The sequence below is a fragment of the Anopheles moucheti genome, chromosome 3 (assembly GCF_943734755.1).
Source record: "Anopheles moucheti chromosome 3, idAnoMoucSN_F20_07, whole genome shotgun sequence".
NCBI classification, from domain to species: domain Eukaryota; kingdom Metazoa; phylum Arthropoda; class Insecta; order Diptera; family Culicidae; genus Anopheles; species Anopheles moucheti.
The window spans coordinates 19723785-19745001 of record NC_069141.1 but is presented as its reverse complement, the minus strand read 5'-3'; the positions used below and the strand labels follow the sequence as shown (position 1 = coordinate 19745001).

The window sequence follows — 21217 nt, the reverse complement described above, 5'->3', positions numbered from 1 at the left end:
GACAGGAACGGGACAGGATCGTCGGTCGGCGCGCCGTGAAGATTCAATAAAGCCGTCTTCATTATTCCAAACAAACACGCATAAAAATTCTTCAACTTCCCGGACCTGCTCAAGACGTAATAAAAGGACCACCACCACCATAGCGTTTTGGGAAAGAAAGCGAGACTCATTCCGGGGGGTTGCCCCGTCGTGTGGTGAATGTTGTTTTTTTTTTCTGTCGGGGGTGGGTGATACGGAGACGGCGTCGCAACAGAGAAAAACCGGGTCTCGACCCATAAAGACGGGCTCTTAAGGCAGGACGCTGCGTGAAGTGTGTGAAGGCCCTAGCGAGTAGTGGGAGGGAGGAAGGGGGAGTTCCGGGGGGAAATCTCCAAGTTATATCGTGCAAACACACTGTTTCTTACATTTTTCCTTTTTTTTTTTTTTGAGTGTGTCCCAGTATTCCGAACGCTTGGCTCGATTGTGCGTCGATTGGCTCGGAAGAAAGAATTCGATACAGACCTTAGCGGCCCTTTTACGAACGCTCCGTCTCCAAAACAGGGGCGACACGGGTTTTCGGCAGGAAGTGTGCCGTACCGAGGACGGTGGTAAATAAAGAAAACATAAAATGTGAATAAAACGATACAATTTCCCCAGCATCAAGAGGACTGAGCCGATCATTGAGCGTGAACCTTAAGATGTGGCTAAGGAAAGGGGGGAAACGCGTTGTGGGAAGATGTGGGTGGTGTGCAAAGGAAAGCACGAACCGTGTGCATATCCTTTAGCCGCCCCGAAGAGCGGGACAGCCTAGCATGGCGCGCGAGCTTTAGCATTTTGGCGTAAAGCAAATCAGAGCGAGGCTTTTTACGATGGTGTGATGGCTGCTATCTTCCCTTTAACAAAAGCGCGTAAAAACGAACATTTGTTTGTGGGCACGTGTTTGTGTCCGTTTTTTTGTCGTTACTGTTGTTGTTGTTGTTGCTGTTGTCCTATCTTGTTGTGCAAGATCCTCTTGGCCATGCTCAGGCTCTTAATGCCTTCGCGGCACCACCACAAGCGTCGTTCTCCTGCCAACGTCCCATTGAAAGGTACGGAACTAAGTGAAGATATTTATAAACATATGTTCCACGTCCTCCTTGGCACGGTGCTCCCTTCCGTTTTGAGCCTTTGCCAAGAAAGGCCGGTGTATTGTTTGCTATTCATCGATTTTATGGCATTAAAGGTGTGTCGACGGGTCGTAAATGTGCGTTTATGTTTCTGGCACCGGGGGCGAAACCTGTGGCGGCACGGTGGCGGTGTATCCATGTGTGTACCGAAACCCAAACAAACGTAGAGCGGTTGTGTGTATGCCCCAGTTTTGGCGCGTGAAAACTGGAAGGACTCCGGAGACATCTCCATTTTGTCGTCACCTTATTGATGATTTTATCTTTGGACCGTGAAATCAATGAACTTTCCGTGTCGGATGCTTCACAGTGACACGTCTAGCGTCTTTAAGGTCGCAACAGTGAAAAAGGAGTGTTGTGTTGGTTACCGAGCATTCCTCGCTGTGCAGGTGGATAGAGTTAAACAGATCGACAAATGGTACGAATATTAAAGCTGAATCGATTTTATTGATATCCTTGGATGTATTAACAGTGTGGCCATTTTTAATTCCTTGTGGATGCTAGCTCATGTGCATGCAATGTTTTCCGTTAAGAAAGGAGGTGAAATACTTAGGCCTTATCCGTCACGGCAATTCATCTCAATCGAAAACAACTTCTAACAACAGACAGATATTCATTCAAACTGTTTTTTTTAGTGTGTTTTCGATACGTATCTACCCGTGGCTGAGGAATTAACGCGTAGACACAACCGTCGGTGCTGGTGTTTTTTTTTTTGTTGTACTTCATCAAACCCTTGCACTGGATCAACGTACTCTGGAGTTTGTGTTCCTCTCCATAACTCCACGTTGTTATTTGGTTGTTTTACGGATGGTTTGATGCTTTCCCGATCAGGTTGTGTGGGTATAGTAGCTACAAAGAGCATTTGCGTGTGTTGGTTCATATGTTTTGTCTGCCAGTCAAAGCTGGCTCTGCTGCAATCTGTCTGGATGCTATCTCTCATTCATTCGCCTGCTGCTACTGCGAAGTCTAAAAAACCCCAGGAAAGATCCACTTTGAAAGGGAATCAGTTTTGAGTTGCCGTCCCAATTGAAAGTTCCAACGAAAGCGAAAAAAAACAAAACAAAACGAAGCAAAATTCATATCGCATCTCTGGATTCAACATCTCAGCTCTGCTCCTCCGTTCCTTTAGCAGAAGGGTTATAGTGCGTGAGCGACGTCAATTTGGTGGACTTTGGTGCGTTTCACTGTACCACAGTGCTGCTGCGTTCGAGCCAAGTATGGTACTGCAGTCCTTACCGCCAGCTAAAAACTGTTTGCTTGATATTTATTTCGATTTATATTCATTTTCCATTTTCATGGAAATGTATGTATTCGGAATTTATTTGCCTTCGCATCCTCAGTCGAGCGCACATACTTTTTTTTGTTCCTAGTTCAACATTCAGTGCGTTCTAGCTAACGGGTATCCTTTTGGTTCTTTTTTTTTGTGTGTGCGTTATTGCGCCTCATTGTAGATCTCGCAGTCGGTTGAATCCATTTTTTGTTTACTGTGGACGCGTTGCTACGTAGATACTGCTTTCATAATGAAAAGGATGCGCAAGGATATGAGGCTTGTTTGGGACGGTTCCAGTTTGTTCGGGTGGATGTGTAGACAAAAAAGAGTACTACCTCTCGATGACTTTGTGCGGAGTGGAAGCTATTTCCGTTTCGTACATGTCCTGCAAAGTGGGGCTTCCTTCAACCGAACGCAGATCCGTAGCATTTTCACAAACTGCGCTCGGGGTGGAAAGAGTTGGTAGTTTGTTTCCCCTACCCGGTTCTAGCTTGCACATCATTTGTTGGTCGATGATGGAATGAATCCCTCCGCTGTGCGTTTTCCTGCTTTCTATTGAGCACAAGAAGCACATACGTACACATGAAGTGGGAAGTAACAAAAAAAACGACGCTGTATGCTAAGCTCTCCCCGAGGACCAGGAAATGTTGGCTCGGTATCTCTTGAGGTTGGTTGTATTCGGTTCCCCATCCACACACCGATGCGCTTGATTTGATTTTGAATTCAATCGGGTTATGCTTCCGTGTTCTCGGGCGAGCGTTGTGCTGCAAATGGGCCTCCACCTCCTCCGTTGGTCCTCGTGAAAAGGCATTGGGTATCACTTTTCATTCCAATAGTGCCAAAGATACTGGATTGGTGGGTGGGTGGGCTGCCTCTGCTGGTCCCATTAGTCTGGATCCTATTTCCCACAATACTGTCCGGTCAGTTTTTTTCTTCTTCCATATCCTACTCTCTCCCCCCCCCCCAAGCAGGGAAACCACTCGTCCGAAACCATCAGCTAAATGAATCCTAGTTTTCACTCTAGCGATGCTCTCGCTCTCTCACCGCACAGCACTTGCGACATACATCAACCGGTTTGACATTATTGAAAATGGCCAATATTGGTTCGTTATATGGACGGCTAATGGATGCCACAACGATGACGCCACTATAGGACGCCGCAAATTGTGTCCAAGCAAATGTCATCTGCCGAATGGCGCGCCTGGTGGGATGTACCTTTCCCCCTCCCCCCATTCCATTATTACGGAAGCTCGAACCCCAAACGTGTGTAACGCATGAGTGCTGCACTCGTCCCGTATGTTGCTTGCAGCGTGGAAAACGAAAAGTCATACCCCGGCTTTCCACCGCTCCAGGTTTCGAAAATAGTAGAAGCAGCAGGAGGTAAAGTGTACAAATTGAAATTGATGACTATTTGTAAAATGCTAATTTCGTGTATATTGCCGCTATCTGTCATTCATTTGATCGAGCAGTTTCTATCCGTTATGCTTCTATCTGATTCGATTGAAAAGTTCGTATCGGCTAGTCAGTATATGGAGAGGTTTTTTTTCGTGAGGAAATTAGGTAAGATAATGGTAATGTGACTCTGATATATGCGTTTTCCTGTTTTGTTTAGTGATCAATAGTGAAATTTTGAGAAGTATTATAATTATTATTATTTATTAGTATTGTTTGCCTTACGGGCTATACAATGGTAAAATTAAATCTAAACTAGCTCTATACTAAACCCTAAACGAAAAGAAAATTAAGTAAACTGCTGGAAACCGGTGAAACATATAGAAAGGAAACAAATAGAAGTGGAAATTAACAAGTAACAAAACAGAGCAAATAGAGCGAGAAGACAAAACAGGAAGATAACTAATTAGAAACAAAGGATAACAGACGAGAGCGAAATGAAGACAGGGAGATGCCATAGTCAAAATGAATAGAGAACAACATTGAACTCCCAAAAACACACTAAAAGAATCTTGAAGTACAAGGAACACATCCTTGTTTGTAACTTGTTTATTGCTTTAATAATTGGTTGGAACAGCATCATAAAGAATTGCAGGAGTACTTTGTGTCCAGTTTTGTCTAGCTTTCGTTTTAATTCCACACTATTTGCTGATAGTGATGTGAATTTTCCAATCTAACGCTTTTCGCTTTCGTCTATTTGCAATTCCAACGATTTCTTCTCGTATGGAATGGAAAAGGAAAAACCATCACGACCTATGCATGCACTTGTCTTTGTTGTATCGCATGATTGATTTGACGAGAAAACGTGCTCATAGGGACATGTCCTGGCATGCACAGTTGCGGCGATCAGGCTAATGGACAGATATCGTCCAATCCAATGGTGCGAAACAAAGACAAAACACAGGAACCTTAAATCAAAGTGTTTGCTGATGTCCTGTTCCCGGCACGCGTCAGGACAATGCGATGCGGGGAAGAGACGAAAGCAAATATTAGTATGCTACTGATTCCGTCAATCGTGTGTGTGACAAAACTAACCATTTTCCCCAACCGAACGAAACTAGTGCCAACTGGCGGTGCGACGGGATCAATTGGAAAGTGAAATTAATCAACGCGGGTTTGCTTGCGCGTTCCTTCGGTGGTGTGAAAGAATGGGTAATAGAAGATCAATATCGTTTCATTAGTTTACATAGCTCATGATGGACGTGGGCGTGACAAATGTATGACAATGCTGCCAGCCATTATAGTCGACGTACTGTTGGTCTTTCCATCATCATGCTACAATTTTTCTGAAACGTTAAGGAAAAACGTAGTAAGTTATTTTAAATAATGCAGTATAACTCCTAAAAAACTGATAAATTTTTAAAAAATGGAATGCAATTGTGTGATTATGGCACATGTAAACATGTATTCACTATTGTCTCCTGTACGTCCTCAAGTAAGAATAATCGAAGACTCCTCCGTTCACGCCGACCGAAAAAAGGGGGATTTATGGTCGGTCATGATTGCCATCATCGCGTTTGGCTAATTAAGTCGTAGCCTAGGGAGTACTTTTGTGTTTGGTCGCATGATTTGCCTGCTTATACACCCATCAGCACGGTAAACACAGTTGTGCGAGAGATTGTATTTTTTGTTTTGTTTGGGAGGGGGTGAGAAGACAGCATTTTTTGTTTTTTGTCGTCTGTGTGTACGGCGTAGGGGACGAACCGATTCATTCAAATTCGAACCCCGGCTTTCCTTCACATTGTCGTACGGGTTGAATAGTACACCAGGCCTGGACGTGTGGGCCTTTTGGGCATGGGTTGGTGACACATTCGGTGGAGTTGTTTTTTTTTTGTTGGAGGCATTATTCTCCTCCAATCACCTGTCTAGAATCTATTGGTTCGGTGTGTACCGTGTGCTTGCGTACAACGAATGTTCGGTACCTTTCGATAACTCTCCCCCGATCCCCGGGTGCTTTGGCAACCAACAGCGAAAACAGCGTTTGTATGACAACAAACGAACCGAACGGAAAAATCGAACCCGTTTTTGTTAGCGGGAGCAGCGACACCGTACCCCCGTTGAGGGATGCAAACGGGAAGCAACAGCAAAAAAAAAAAACAAACGGACAGTACACCACCAAGTACGATAGAATCGAGAATCTGAGTTCAGTCAGTGTGATTGGCGCTGGAGGGGGTGGGAGGAACTTTGGGGGAACTCTAGACTCCCGCGCGCTATAGCAAGGACTACGTTTGGCCATTATTTCCATATCTTTCCCTCTGTGCACCAACCGTTTTTGTTAGAAATGGTAGCAAAATGCTTCGCTTGTTGCCGCCGACCCCCCCGAGGTCTGTGTGGCTGGACTTCCGCCTTTCGGGCCTAGGATGTGTGCTGGGTGGGACTACACGGACACACCACCGTCAGACAATAGAGGCAGGGGATCGGAAAATACGATTTGTGAAGGCACTCGCCCGGGCGCCCTGCGTGTGTGTGTTAGAGCCCAGCGATGCATGAAAATCTGCCTGAGAAACCACGCGTACGCCATTGGCGGTGTGTTGTAGGCCGTTCGGCGTTATTCGCCTGAATGATTTGCTGCTGGCCTTCGGTACACAAGCAAGACCTGCCAGGAATATATCGAGCGCTGGGCAGGATCGGTACTTGATCGAATTGAAGCGTCCGGCAGTCTGTGTGTGTATGAGCATTTTTTTGTTTATTTTGCTCCACAGAACTGGTAAGGGTTGTGGGGGCGAATTTGGAACACATCCTGCGTGTGTGTGTGGTGACCTGTGAGGACGCTGGCTTAGAGTGTGAGTGTGTGTGTTGCCGCGCTGTAGATTGAATTGGAGGAATATTTCCGAATCGGACCGGTCGGTTAGGGTCGGGTCTGGTCGATGATTTGTACCGACGAGGTGAATTCTCCCCGACCCCCCCCTTCTTCCAGAGGAATAGGCATCAAAACCCGTTCAGAAGCCGTACGATATATTGTAAAATATTTATCATTGTTTCTCCACTTTTTGCTGTTGTTCTGCGGCCGAAACTGAAACCTCTGGATTGCACGTACCACACGGTGGTGAACGATGGATTTTCGCAGAGAAGGGGGTCAACAATTTTCCTCAGTTCGCTGATTCTCGAGAATTGGCATGCGACGCTGTGGACGGTTTGCGCAAACATTGCAGGGTCGCCCTCGTTCTCTTACTGGCGGGGTGGATTGTGGCGACGCACAAAAAAATATGGGCTTTCGTGAGGATTTCGATTTCTGTGGACGTCCCCAATACCGAGAGGGGGGTACTCTGTCGCAGGAGCGTTGTCGTTCGTGCAGTGTGTGTAGACAGGATTTGAAGCATACGTCAATCAATTTGGTCAATCAGCGAATACGCGTTCGTTTTTTTTTTGAGGATAGAACTACCTAGCACCGGAAGAGTATAGGTGGCCATATTTTTCAGCTCACCAGCCACTTATAGGGTTTTGAGTGTGTTGTTTTTTTTTTGTGTATTCATGTGTGCAATTTTCCTTTTTTTTTTGGGAAACCAAAAAGAAAATTAAAACTTTAATCCAATGTTGACGGCGTATTATTTCAGGGCTGGTTGTGGTTGGAGGATGCATTGAATCGACGGACATTCGTTTGTTTTATCTTTCTATTTCTCGGTTAGATGAGTTTTGTTGGAACGCTGGAAATTATTTTCATTGATACAAATCAGATTACGCTAATAACTTACTCTTAGCAGCTTAATTCTTCGTGCTTTGCTAGAAGAAAAAAAATTGCTCTCTATTTTAGTATTTGCCCATCGTTGTGAGGAAATGATTTGCGTAACAAGTCCTTCCATAATTCGTATCACAAATCGAAAGTAATGACGAGACGCATAAATCCATCGGCTTACCACCCCACCGACGGAATGACCTTGACACAAGAAGATGTTTCGAGGTTTCCACTTATAATAAAAAGAATAATAAGAATAATGGATGGATGGATGACAAAACACACAGCCACAACACAAACCCAAACAATGCCGGATCCTTTTTTTTTCGTTTCCCTCCCATCCCATGTTCTACCTTCTGTTTTCTTGCTGCGTGCCTTTACGCAGCGTTCCACTCCCTTATTATTAAACCGCGCGGCACTTCCCGGAAGAGCTGGCCCTTTTCGTCGTAAATGTCGTCTGCTGCTCGTCTGGAACTACACCAACTCGTCTCGGGGAAAATCGCTTCCCGTCGTCGCCGCCGCCGCCGCTCCCGGGACGGCACACAAAACACAACGGGCGAAAATATGGGGAAAAGGATATAATAAAATAAAAACACACCGAACCCAGTATATGGAGTTCGCGTAATGGAGGCGCCCGATACTTTTGTCTCGTACGCACGCGGCGGTTTGAGGTGGGTGAGTGTTTGTCATGGTTGTGTTGCTTACGCGCTCGTTCGAACAGCAGTAAAAGTGGGTGGGCTTTCGGTGTTTGCGTTTGGTATGTGGTAAAGTACGCGCGGTTCCGTTCGCGAAATTGTGCCTCCCACCTCCCGCCCCCAAACGACGCGGCGAAAAGAAGTCGAAAAGCTGGCAGGATCATATCCATCTTATTTCCGTGTCTTCTTCCTATGGACTTATGCCCTAAATGTGTGCCCATAACGCTTTGGTGGGTGAAAGGTTTAAGTGTTTAAGTTAGGAATATGGAGAGGCAAAAAATGGAAGACTGTCGTTAAAGCTGAAGCTCTTAAGTAAAGATCGGCGCCGGTTTTGTCGGCATCGATAAAAAACGGTATCCTACTGGTTTAATTGCTTTAGCTTTAATCCATTGTTTCGCAAAGAGTGTGTGTGTGCTTTTTTTGTGGTTGGGAATCTGGAAGGAACAACACAAAAAGAAAATAAAAGCAGCTCGCACTGGATGTGGGCTAAAGGAAGCGCATTACTGCTCCACTGTCTCAAACACCCGGTCACGTCTTAACGTGCTTTGGAAATCATTTCGACCCACTGACACCGAAAACAAAATGGATTTTCTGTTGTTGTCATGTTTGCTTGCGAGAGGAGTTGGTGGTGCGAGTAAATTAATCAAATAATACCTAATTCCTCCACTGTCCGGGGCGCCCCAACCCCAGCTTTGCCGTCGCGCTACCGCACGGATATGCAGGATGAATGAAATTAATGAGGGAACTCATGAGCTGAGATGTTTGTAAAGGAAGGACCGGACCGAATCGGCCCCACTGGCAGACAGGGGTCAAGCAGGGCTACAGTCCTATCGCCACCGAAAGGTGGTTTTCCGTGGTCAGTTATGGATATTGAAAAGCACCATAAGGAGAGAGAGAGTGAGAGGCAGGAAGGAAGGAAAGACGTGTGTGTCTGCAGTCTTCATGGCGCGAAGGGAAGGTAAAGTTGAAATATTTTTCCAACGAATTTGGAAAAACCTTTTCCTCCTCCCGCCTTTCGGGGTCGTCGGATGGGCAGTGCCGGGTTTTGCTGCCTTTTTCCGGGCGAACCTTCCCCTCGCTAGCAAGGCGAAAAAGGTGTCAACAAGACACCCAGCACCTCGCCGCACGACACAGCACAAAGATTGTGAATCTTTACTGGGATAAAAAAAAGGAAACAAAAGGCAGCAGCAGCACTGGATGAATGGTTTGCAAACCTAAAACAAGCAGAAGGAACCAAAATAGAAGGAAAAACCCCACAACACAAAAAAACAAAGGTTCACAATTGGTGTGTTTGGTGCGGTGTATTGAAATACGAAGCACAGACAGGAATAAAATTATCCGCGTGATAAAAGTTATGATGAAGGGAAAGGGTTTTCCTGTTTTCGCTCCGCTATCGCGCTTCCTTACGAGATTCAATATGGTGTACGGTTTGTAAAAAAAAATAAAACACACACACACAGAGAAGGATCAAATTTTTCAAACAAAACTGACCTGCCCTTACGCGCGCGCGGGCACTGTCTAGCGCACGCCCCTGCTGCTGCTGCTGCTGCTGAAGATTAAGGACGGTTTTTGCACTTTCGAATTTGTGCCCCCGAAAAAGAAATATGATGGATGGATGGAAGAAAGGGAAGTGTGAATAGATGGAAGAGATGGAAGTGATGATGATGATGATGATGTCGTAATTTTCCACCGGTAAGGACTTTCATGATGAGATCCTTGAACATAAAGGTTAGAATGGAATTGAAATTTATGTTCACATTGCAAGGGAATGAATTCAGGTTCTGCTGTGGTGTTGGTGTTGAATAAATGAAGATAAGTCCCAACCTGTACCCGCACATTTGTTTCAGATGGATGGACTAACCTTTGAGGTATTTTAAAATACAGTTGTTCTATTCCGAAAGTGGTGATGTTGAAGTATACACCCGGGAAATGGCATCAATGTTTATATTCTTCATATTTCTTTAATCCATTCTATCGGATTCGTATTGAACATCATCAATTCTTCAACATCCTTTTAGTTTAGTCTGTACTCCAAGTATCAGTAATATTCGATTCAATAATCAATGGTACGGACCAACTACACTGCATCTCAATGTCTGAGATCAGTGTACTGTGTTCCAGAACAGAAGAATCAAGATGTATCAATCAACTATACAGATAAGGAGATATTTGTGTCATGTAAAACCACCTATTGGCCGAAAACTCATTTTTTTAGCAAGTTAAGCAAGGTTTATGTGAATAGTTTATGAACAGAACGTGCATAAGAATTAGAGATGTGCACTCTGCATAAGAGTGAGTGAGTGAGTTGAAACCTTTGGGGAAATGGAAAAATATAACTTAGCAAGAAGAGTTTTTATGGCTTCTTTTACTACTCTTTTGCGTTTATACTCACTGTCACTCTCTGTGCCGACTTGAAACTCATTAAGGAGTGAGTAAAAGTGATTTTTTACTCTTTGGATTATAATCACTCTGCGGTATACTGTTGGTGTGATTAATATTTCTTTATATATTTTTTATATAGAAATGTTTTAATATAAGTATATTTTATGCGTGTTTACAATCCCTAAAGAGTGATAATATTCTTTAACTCACTCTTACAGAGGAATTATAAACCAAAGAGTAATAAAACAATTTTACTCACTCCTGTGTGAGATTCTAAACAGCACAGGGAGTGAGAGTGAGTATAAACACTAAAGAGTGCTAAAAACATTATTGCAGTGTCTATATTTTTAATAAATCTTTAAGGAGTGAGTTAAAGTTTCAACTCTTTTGCTCTGATTCAAATCACTGAAAGGAGTAATTATTTCCATCCTCTAATAGGAATGCAACTGAACGCGTTTGCATTACACGGCTAAGGAATAATCCATTCACACACCATCCACATTCGTACGCATTTGTCAGCGTTGCGCCATTCGCATGTGCATTTGAGACGTGTACGCAATCGTGCAGACAAAGTTGGGCCCCCGAAACCGAAACAGTGATGCCAACTGCATTAACGCACTTCTAAGATCAGTCGTGCATGGGGGAAGGGAGTTTACAAACATGTGTGACCCATCTATACACGCACGTTTGTGGAGTGCCGCAACGAAGGAGGAGGTTTATGTGTGTTTGTCTCAGTGCGTGCTCTTTAAATGTTGAGTTTTTATGTTGCCCGAGTGGGACGTATGAGACACAGAACCGTGGTTCGCATGGGAGAGCGCCAGATGGGAAGAGATGGAACGCGGTACCAGCGAACAGGGAACAAGCGTGTTATGTGCACGCATTAAACGTTGGAGCTCACTGCCCACCCCCCGAAAAGCGCAGAAGAAGGTTGGTTTGTTTGTGCGTGACACATATTTTTCACACTTTTTAAAAGGTTTATTTCGTTCGGATCGGTGTCGTCGTCGTGGTGGCTTTGGGTAGATGGGGGAGGTTAGTTACACGCATAATGGGCAGTGTTTATATGCGCAACGTGCGCCTCCGAATGCACCAGAAAATGTTCACACTAAGCCCCGAATTGCGAAGTCACCGTAAAGTAAACTGAGTGTGAGTGTCGCTTCTTATTCGGGGGGTGGGTGACGATGGTTTAGGCAATAACACCGTTGCCAACATGATGCGCATTTGTGTTGTGCTGCGCATTGCAGCGATTAAGAACTCAACTAGCTGCACACGGGTCTACGCAACCCTGAGGACCTTAGGGTTTGAAAACAGGGTACGGGTTGGAGGGGATATGCATAGGCTGCTCCCCCTTCTTACTGGTTTACTTTGTGGGACACACTTCGAAATGTGCGTGACCTACTTTGGCTGAGAACGATGCAACCATAAACACCACCTCGTACGCGACCGGAAGAGAAGGTCTTTGCTCAATGCATTGCCCCATTTCTGGTCGCCCTACCGTGTGTACTTTAAGTCTTTTATGTTGATACCGCGCCGTACCGCGTACGAAGACAGCATGTTAGGTTGTGTTTGTAGTAGGACCAGCATTGAAAGTCACCAATACGACTACAATCACACTTCTATGTGTCCCGAGGTTTAGACGTGAAGACGTAAAACACTTTCACTGCTTTACCGGTCAAGAAACAGAATTAGAGACGCGTCCGGCGACCGATGGGGGAAGCTATGTTGAACAAGTTGCATCAATCGCACAAACTGTTGCATTCATACTGACGCAAGCACTGCCCAATGTAAACAATCTCTTTTACGATCTTCTAGGATCGGGTGTTTAAATGCGTTTTGCTGAAGGAAAACTCCATGTCGCAAGTTGTGGTTAACACGTATTTTGTGTGTGGCTATTTCGGAGGAAGCATATTTCCAAACTGCTGTAGGGGATGCGTTTTATGATGATTAATTTGATGGAAGTGGTAAATTGTAGTCGAAATGTTGATATAACAGTCACTGAAATTAATATTTGTCTCGTCGTAATCTGTTTTTAATTTGCTGAAAAATATTGTTCTTCAAGCTCTCATTCCGGGGCCGAAACCGCGCCAACCACAACAATGTGGGATATATGTACAAAATACTTTTCGCCTAATATGTTTCTAGTTGTCATTCTAATTATTCTTCAAAAGAATTCAAATATGTTGGTATTTACTTATACTATCGATTCTAGAACCAAAAATGTTTCATTTCCCGAATTAATTTCAGATGATGTTTAATTTATTTATAACATAAAGCACCGGAAGTCGGCGTGTCCAATAGTAATGTAACGCCTGTGTTTTAATGGTTCGACAGGCGCCATATGTTGTACAACTATGCTCCAACATTTACAACGTGGTTCTCGTTGATGCTCACCAATACTGCCCTGTGTGTGCGCGGGCCCTACTGCTGCGCCATGCAACGATGATTGCGATGATGATGTCATAGCACCCTATCGCAACATTTGGGCGCTCATTTTCAAGGTCTTCGGATGATAGGCGGGGGGTAGACAGTAACGATTCCGCTCTCCGCGATCCAACCACCTTGCAGCGGCGGAACAACAGTCCAACAAATAAAATAAAACCTCACACACAGTCAGAATTAGGTCGGAAATCGAATGCATTCTCTGGTACAACTGCGCCATCGAATCAAGCGCGCGTAGGGGCAACCGAATGTCTTGCCTCGCGCATGACCCATTATCAAAACCCGTGCATGCACCATGGTTGGCGTGTGCGTTGTGTGCGGTTTGCTGCCCCATTCTAAGCGTTATTTATAGAGAGATGTTGTTTGGAGGAGCCTGGTACGCTAAGTTTGATGAGTTTTGGGGGTTTTTTTTTCGTTGGTTGGTTCCCTAAGATTCATTTCTTGGAAGCACTGAACAATCTGCTTGCATCTCGCGATCTGGTTGGGTTGTTGGGGTTGTGCGAACGGATGGGTTTTCCGAGCGGTTTTCGTTTGCGCCCATACGCTAAGGGGTTGTAGAATTTCGAAGAATTCACGATAGCATTACCACCACGATGCAGCCCGTTGTGTATATGTGCGTGGTAAGATTAGACACACGAAAATAGGTCAGTCAGTCAGTGAAGCAGAAGGCGTGTTAAATATACTTGCTGGCCGCGTAACGCCGCATAAGTTGCAAAACCTAAACCATGTGGTAAAACGACTGGCTAATGATGATAACAAAATTGCAGCTGGAAGTAAATTGTATCCAATTTTTGGAGCTTGACAAGAAATGGGTTCTGATTGAGAATGGCTCAATGTGAAATAATAGTGATGGGAGGATCTGGTGGAGATTAATAGATCTGAATAGATCTCTAAATCGATAGAATTACTCTGAACATCTGAAGATAGAATAATTGATCTTTGAAGATTCACGAATTTTGAATTGGAATACGCAAAGGTATTATTGCTGAAGCTAGAAAACAATACGTAAGAATCTTGAAACTAGGGAGAATACGTGACAACACAGTACATAAATAATGTTCTTGATTCTGATCATGATCCTCTTGTTTTTTCTCCTAATTCCAGGGACCGTATTCAATGCTCACAAGGTCATACTAGCGGCATGTTCGAAAAATTTTGCTGATCTGTTCGAACGGGCCCCGGTTGGTACGGGGCAGATCTGCGTTATGCTGGAAGCAACATCGGCAGACAACATGCACGCACTGCTCGAGTTTATGTACAAAGGCGAAGTACATGTGTCACAGAAAGCGCTGGAAAGTTTTCTGAAAGCGGCTGAGAACTTGCAGGTGAGTACAACCTAAACAGCTTTAACTGTTCCTTACTAATTGGGGATGGGTGGTTGACGATGAAGGATTAGATACGTGATTTTGTTAAGTGAAAACTACAATCGTTTGTAATATGATCGTTTTAGGTCAAAGGACTCACAACAGAACATGGTCGCTTTGCGAGCGCCAATGCCAGCCAACCGTCACAATCGCCGTTTCACGGCCCACCGAACGATCTGCCATCACCTGCCATTCGCCGCCAGCAGCGCAACAGCCTCTCGTCCTCGCTGGAATCGATCAACCGGGCGGTAAAGCGGGAAACCGACAGTATAGTCGGTAGTGCAAGTAGTGGTGGAAATGGTTCCGGTAACACTGCCGGTTCCGGCACGGCCAATGTTGGTAGTGGAGCGGAACGAGGTAGCGGCACGGATCGCAACAGCGGTCGTGGTAGTGATCGAGGCGATGGTGGTGGTGGTGGAGGTGGTGGCGGCGGCGGAGGTGGAGGCGGTAATACACCGGCATCCAGTTTCTCCCCGTACCTGCAACCATCGTCCTATCTTCCAGGCACTTACGAAAATCGAAAACGATCACTGCGAAGTCCGTTCTACGAGCATCAGGAAGCGACACGGGACAGTGTGCTGCGGGACGGGAAGGCGAGCGCGGGCAATGGCAGTCCGGTAAGTGGCAGCAAAAACTATCGACCGTCCAGCAGTGGTTCTTCGGCGACACCAACGGAAGCAGACACCGTACACACGGATCGGGATTCTCCGCAACAGTCCAAGTGAGTACATTTTGACATTCGGAATGGAGAAAAAATCTTGAGAGAAATATTTTGTTTTGTGTTTGCGGTTCTAGTCGGTATGAAAATCATAGTCCCAGCACAACCCACCATGGCCATGGTAACGGACCGGTATCTTCAAACACTATGGATCGAGAAGATCGCAATGATCACAATGGTTCAGTGGATCACAAAGTGAAACACGAAAGTCGAGAGGGCAATGAGGTACTAACAGCTTGGTTAGCATAAATGCATGGTTTTTTTTCACTTTTAAATGTTCCATATTTTGAAGGCTGGAGCGGAAGATTTGCGTGTGAAAATGGAAATGCGACCCATCCAGTCCCCGCTCAGGTCATCGGCACCGTCTACACCAACGACACCGATAGGATTCATCAATGTGAAAGGTGGACTCGAGGCAGCGATACCGTCAGTTGATATGCTGGGAATGATCAGCACACCACGGGAAAGCGTCACGACAGCGGATGGTAGGCTAGACTTGTTTTGTCCTTGATGCTGTGCAAAGAGCGGGCACGGATTTCACTCATTTAAGGTTTACTCTGCGTTCCAGGCAAAAAGCTACAATGTCCATTATGCGATCGACAGTACGGTTACGAGACGAATCTGCGTGCGCACATACGCCAGCGGCATCAGGGAATTCGCGTGCCATGCCCGTACTGCAGTCGAACGTTTACCCGCAACAACACCGTCAGAAGGCATATCGCCCGGGAGCACAAACAGCAAACGCAGTTCATGCCCAGCCAGCTACACAGCTAAGCTCAGCGTGTGTAGGACGTCGAATTTGCTGCCCTCCTCTGTCTCCTTTACTTTCCCCTTTGCTTCCTTTCCCACATCCAACGATTCCTTCTACCCAGGCCCAGTTATGCGGATCGACCGTTGGACCGTTGTTGTTCCTATAATTAGTAAACGAATTGTTGCATTATCGCATTGTAGCCATACCTCAGAGCCCCGTTCTTTGAACGCCATCCAAAGATTTTGATGCAGTGGCCAGCATGCCAGCCATCTCAGATACGGCCATGGAGAGCAGATGCTTGGTGTGTACCGCGTGTGCGAGACAAATTGCACCTGTTTCGAAGACAAATTTCCATCGTCAGTTTAACATCAAGTTCGAAGCAGTGGAGCCGTTTCAGCACATCCGCAGCAAAACCCTACCCAAAATGAGGTACCGTTAACCAATACCAACAGATTGGAACCACAACCCGCAATGTGTGATTTATCGGTAAGAGCTGGGTGTATAGAAGCGCCCTGTGGAAGAACGAGTTGAATTGTCCCAGCATCATTTCCTTCGACGAAGGTGTTGTGAGTAACAGTTATTCTCAATAGCTATCACATTGTCACAACAAGAGAACGAAGGCGTGATAGAGGGAACGAGAATGCATCAAAACATCAGAATCGCAACATTTGGGATGCTATCGATTGTTTCTAGAGATGTGGTACACAGAAGCTATCGCATAATCGTCACAGTAATTATGCGATGGCACATACGTACTGGCTACGTAGATGGATTGAAAAGCGTGACAGTAGAAGATGGAAAGGAAATTATATTATAACTTGAACTGGATTGGTAGAAAACTGATAACTAGCTAATTCACAACAGGGAAAAACTATTTCCAGGTTTAACCTGATGTTTTACTGCAATAGTATAAACGAACTTGAACACAATTTATTGCAATATCAACAATGAATGGAACTTTGTTTATTAAGACAGAGTAATTATACTCTCACAGTAGTTCAAATCCTTGGCTATATTTGAAATCTGAATCTTTTTCTTTTCCTTACATATATTATATTATTGCATTTACTATCGTCAACCCCCTAATGTCAGAACGCATGCGATGAGGGAAACTTATGTTGCATGTAACGAATACGGTTTTCATTTTCACAGAGACAACAAAAACTAAACTCAGCAACAATGACGGACAATAGCTTTATTTTACCAGTATTTGGTAATGCTACAAACTGAAAATGTTCCGCGATAAAGGTGACGCATGATTATCTCTCCATTATTCATGCTGAACAGAAACTTGCTTTAATTTTACACTAATAACAGCAAATATTACAATCACCACAAGTGTCATTAATCATCAATTATCTTGAGTGTAGGGGATCGTTACTCTACCAAGCCATGAAGCGCAAAACCCTATAGCTAGGGTTCTAATAGAATCTTGCTTATGTTACACACAAAGCCACAGACAGTAACTATAACTCGATACTGATACATATAGATAGAAAGAGAGTAGAATAGTAGAGGTGAATAGGTGATAGATGGTTATACTTTTTTTGTTTTGTTTCCTAATTAAAATTCACTAGAACACAGAACCGCGGCAACACACGCGGTTTGGTTTTGTTTAATAGTATCAGATTTGCATTTCCTTTGAAATGGCGAACGGTTCATTTCATACAGCGTGTTTGATTTTGATTCGCCGTTTCGTCGTTTCGCTTGATAATAGGGGTTTAGTTTTGAGTTTTCTTTCGCCATTAGCAATGTGCGAAAGAGCATAGAATCGGAATTACATACATATAAATGGATATCTTAAATCTTTGTAATAGTTTCCCTAATTTAACAAAGAAACAACGCAATGGGTGTAGGAGTAATGCATACTTTTTATGAATAATACAAATGTACCTGCTGATAAAGAGATAGGGAATCAGATATAGGAGAGTTGAAATCGATAGCTTAATGAGAAATATTTAACTATGCATATATATGAAAGTATATTTAAAACTAATCTACAAAACCATACTACATGTACTTGAAAGGCAGTAGCAGAGAGCTAAGAGAGCTTGGAATAGAGTGCGTGTGGCTGGCAGTGGATAACATCTGCCCGTTCAGCTGATACAAAACCAACCGACGCAAAAGACACACGATTCTTCTGGTGAACCGTTCGTCCGATGCGAACAGGATTCTTGAGCGGATGCAATTAGAATTTGCAAGATAATCTGCTGCTGGTTCTGAATATCGTGCGGTATTGAACCGATTCTTGCAAATGGTTGCTGGAATCAATTCTCTGTCAGAAAACCATCTTCAATAGAAGAGCGAACCTTATGGAACAACATGCAATGGAAACTTGGTGCCTATCAAATAGAAGATTCTAGTTTAAACAGTACTCTTACTAATACAAATACTTCTACGACTATTGCTACTTCTACATTATGATTACATTACTTTTCCTGAACATGAAGGCTAACTGAGTCGTTTTACGCGCGTGTTTGCTTTGTCTGCAAGCGTATGCAACAGATGAAACGTACCAACATTGCAAGTTTCTTGCGATCATCCCAATGGCAAGCATTATAATTTTATATCATTGCCATCCGCCCGCATACCCTTACTCAATGCAATAGATAATGGAACATTTTTATTGATCTCATTTGTATAGCATTACAGGTTTATTTACGCCGCTGTTACATTATTTATCTCATAGCTCAGACGAAAAGCAATGCTTTTCCAGCAAAAAACTGCGACTCACCGAATGGATTCAACTGTATGTTAGTGAAGGTATCAGAATCTGCCAATTCCATTCAAGTTATCTGTCGAAACCATTCAACATTAAATGCAGAACTCGTTCCGGTTTTACGGGATACAGAGTGTCTACATTTTTGGGTGAATAGATTTGACTCTTAAGACCAATTTCCAGGAATCTTTATTTTTCCCGGGGCGTAACCAAAAAAATTGCCCTTCGTGCAACGCTATCGGGCAGGAACGGGAACAATGAAACAATCCATCTCAATCGTTAACATAAATGACATTCAAACAATGTTGTGACATGTGAAGGGTTTTGAGCTGCATTAGTAACAAGAACAAGAACACAGCTGAATTAGTTAAAATGTGAACATATAACACAGTGGTGAAGCCTTTTAAATGATGTAACGAATAGAGGCAAGCAAGGACATGAGCTAGACAATTGGAATAATTGCAGTTTAATTGGTGCAAATATTTAAACATGATAGTAATACAACCGGAAGCACGAATTCGGAATGTTCACGAGCGCATTTTCAGCATGGGTGGAGTTCCGTTGTTTTTTTTTTATTTTTATAAATGCTACCATTTTTACTGTTATAAACTAAACCGAAGTTACCGCAACATGAAATACCGGAAGGTTAGTAGAGGCAAAACAGTAATTGAAAAGATGCTATCAACGTTTGTTATATTATCGTAGTATAACACAGATGAATTTTATTTTTGCGTACAATAGCTTTGTAAGGATTTGTTTTATGAGTTTTCTCATCTTTTTCTATTTCGTTTTTACACAGCTGTACACAGATTCGTTTGAAGTTTTCATGCGAGACATTTGTTTTATGTAAAGAACTCGAACACCCACTGAAAATGAAGAGAATAACATAACAAAGGTATGCTTCCCTCGAACCTCTTCCCTTAAGTTTGACGTCAAACGCTTAAATGAAATAGAATCTGTTAGTTCAATTTTTAAAGAGAATCATATAGTTAAAACACCGTCACATCAGAAGATGTGTCATGGCCGATATTGATAATAGTTGTATTAGCACACGAAATACCGAGCCGGGTAAGCGCCGCAATAAGACAAATCTGAATACATCCCCAAAATGCAGGATGTGCTACCCAGCAGAATTATGTTTCTTGTTAAAAAATAGCCTGTTTCTGTTTCTAGTGCTACAACTACTGTTTAATTTTGAATGCACATTTTGTCCCCCTTATCCCCCTTATTAAAACTGTTTACTCAACTGTTATAAACAAGAGACAAGACGAAGTGGGCGGTAGGTGTAAAATATCGTCGATTGATATTGCAAGCAATTTACATGAAGAAAGACAACTGCCAATTAAAACGGGTCTATTTTTCCGCTAGGCATTTCGCAATGCATCGTAAAATGGTCTTTGATTTACATATTGTCTAAACACAACACTGCTCTAGGTATTATTCGTTTCGAATGCTGTAAAAGTTTTACTTCCCTTTCGTTTCATTCGTTATCACAATCTGTACAACTGGTTTCTTCCAAAGCGAAAGCATGAATGAAAAAAAAATAACTAAGATAAGCCGTAATGATAGAAGGAGGAAAAGAAGTAAAACACACAAAAACAAAAGAAAACCATGAAACAAACTCGAAACATAAAAAAACATTTAGCCTATGCAGCGATAACAATGATAAGCTATCATGAATTAAAAATAAAAGAAGACAAATGAGAAACATAAAATAATAACGTAGAAATATGAACACGAACGAAAACAAAAAGAATGAACACTGAAATCAACTACCTCCACGTACTGTAGAAATAGTGAAATAGGTGCGTTAGCAAAAACGCCATTTTTATGTTAATTTTTAAATAGCTCTTGATTTTAAGCAATAAGACGACGTAATAGTCGAAATCAATAATATTACGTACTTCTTCAAAGACATTTACAAATCAGGTTAAAGCAAGCAAGATAAAACAAGTCAAACGGTCTACAAAACCGAAACACAGGCAGTAAACAACACATGCATGAAAAAAAAGATAAAACTACACTGCAAAATATCAGATCATTGCAGGTCACATATGAATATAAACACTACAGCGTATTGTTTACTTTCGGCATCTCCACACAGACCAAAACCCGTGCAAAGCCGAACGAAAAGATTACCAGAAAATCAATTTCACAGCAAAGCAACATCCACTGAATGTTTCGAATGGAAAAAAATGTTCCAAAATCTTATCATTTGATTCTTTCGCAAAGTAAATTTAATGCTAAAACTAACCCATCCTGGCAAACCACTTACAAATGGAAGGTATTGAAACAATTAAACCGGCATCACAAAACATCGTTTCGGCAAAAGATGTAAGGAAAGGAATTATGTTGCATGCTGGCAGTATAAATGCTCGTATTTAAAGTAAATGGACGTCATATGAAAAACAAGTAACAAACCGTTTTGGATATAGGACAGCGATGGGACATCGAAGGCAAAATTGTAAACAGTAAAGTGTAATGAATCAAAAGCATGAGGAAAGGTTTGGCAAGTTCAAATTGAAACTAATGAAATACAAATGACGATACCTTAACCGGATGCACAAAAATCGAAGAAGCAGACGAGAATATGATTTGGGCGGCAAAATTTTCGA

At 43.2% G+C, this 21217-nt stretch overlaps 1 protein-coding gene across 2 annotated transcripts in view; it reads left to right on the top strand.

Annotated features, from left to right (window-relative positions):
• Positions 1-20315, top strand: part of LOC128305756 (zinc finger protein chinmo) — a 98359-nt gene extending 78044 nt beyond the window's left edge. For both annotated transcript variants that reach the window (XM_053043352.1, XM_053043353.1), the window contains 5 exons: positions 14155-14375; positions 14501-15135; positions 15210-15357; positions 15425-15617; positions 15683-20315. In XM_053043352.1, coding sequence (XP_052899312.1) covers positions 14155-14375; positions 14501-15135; positions 15210-15357; positions 15425-15617; positions 15683-15906 — 1421 coding nt within the window. In that variant the 3' untranslated portion in view covers positions 15907-20315. The remainder of the gene's footprint in view (positions 1-14154; positions 14376-14500; positions 15136-15209; positions 15358-15424; positions 15618-15682) is intronic.
• Positions 20316-21217: the final 902 nt, after the last annotated feature.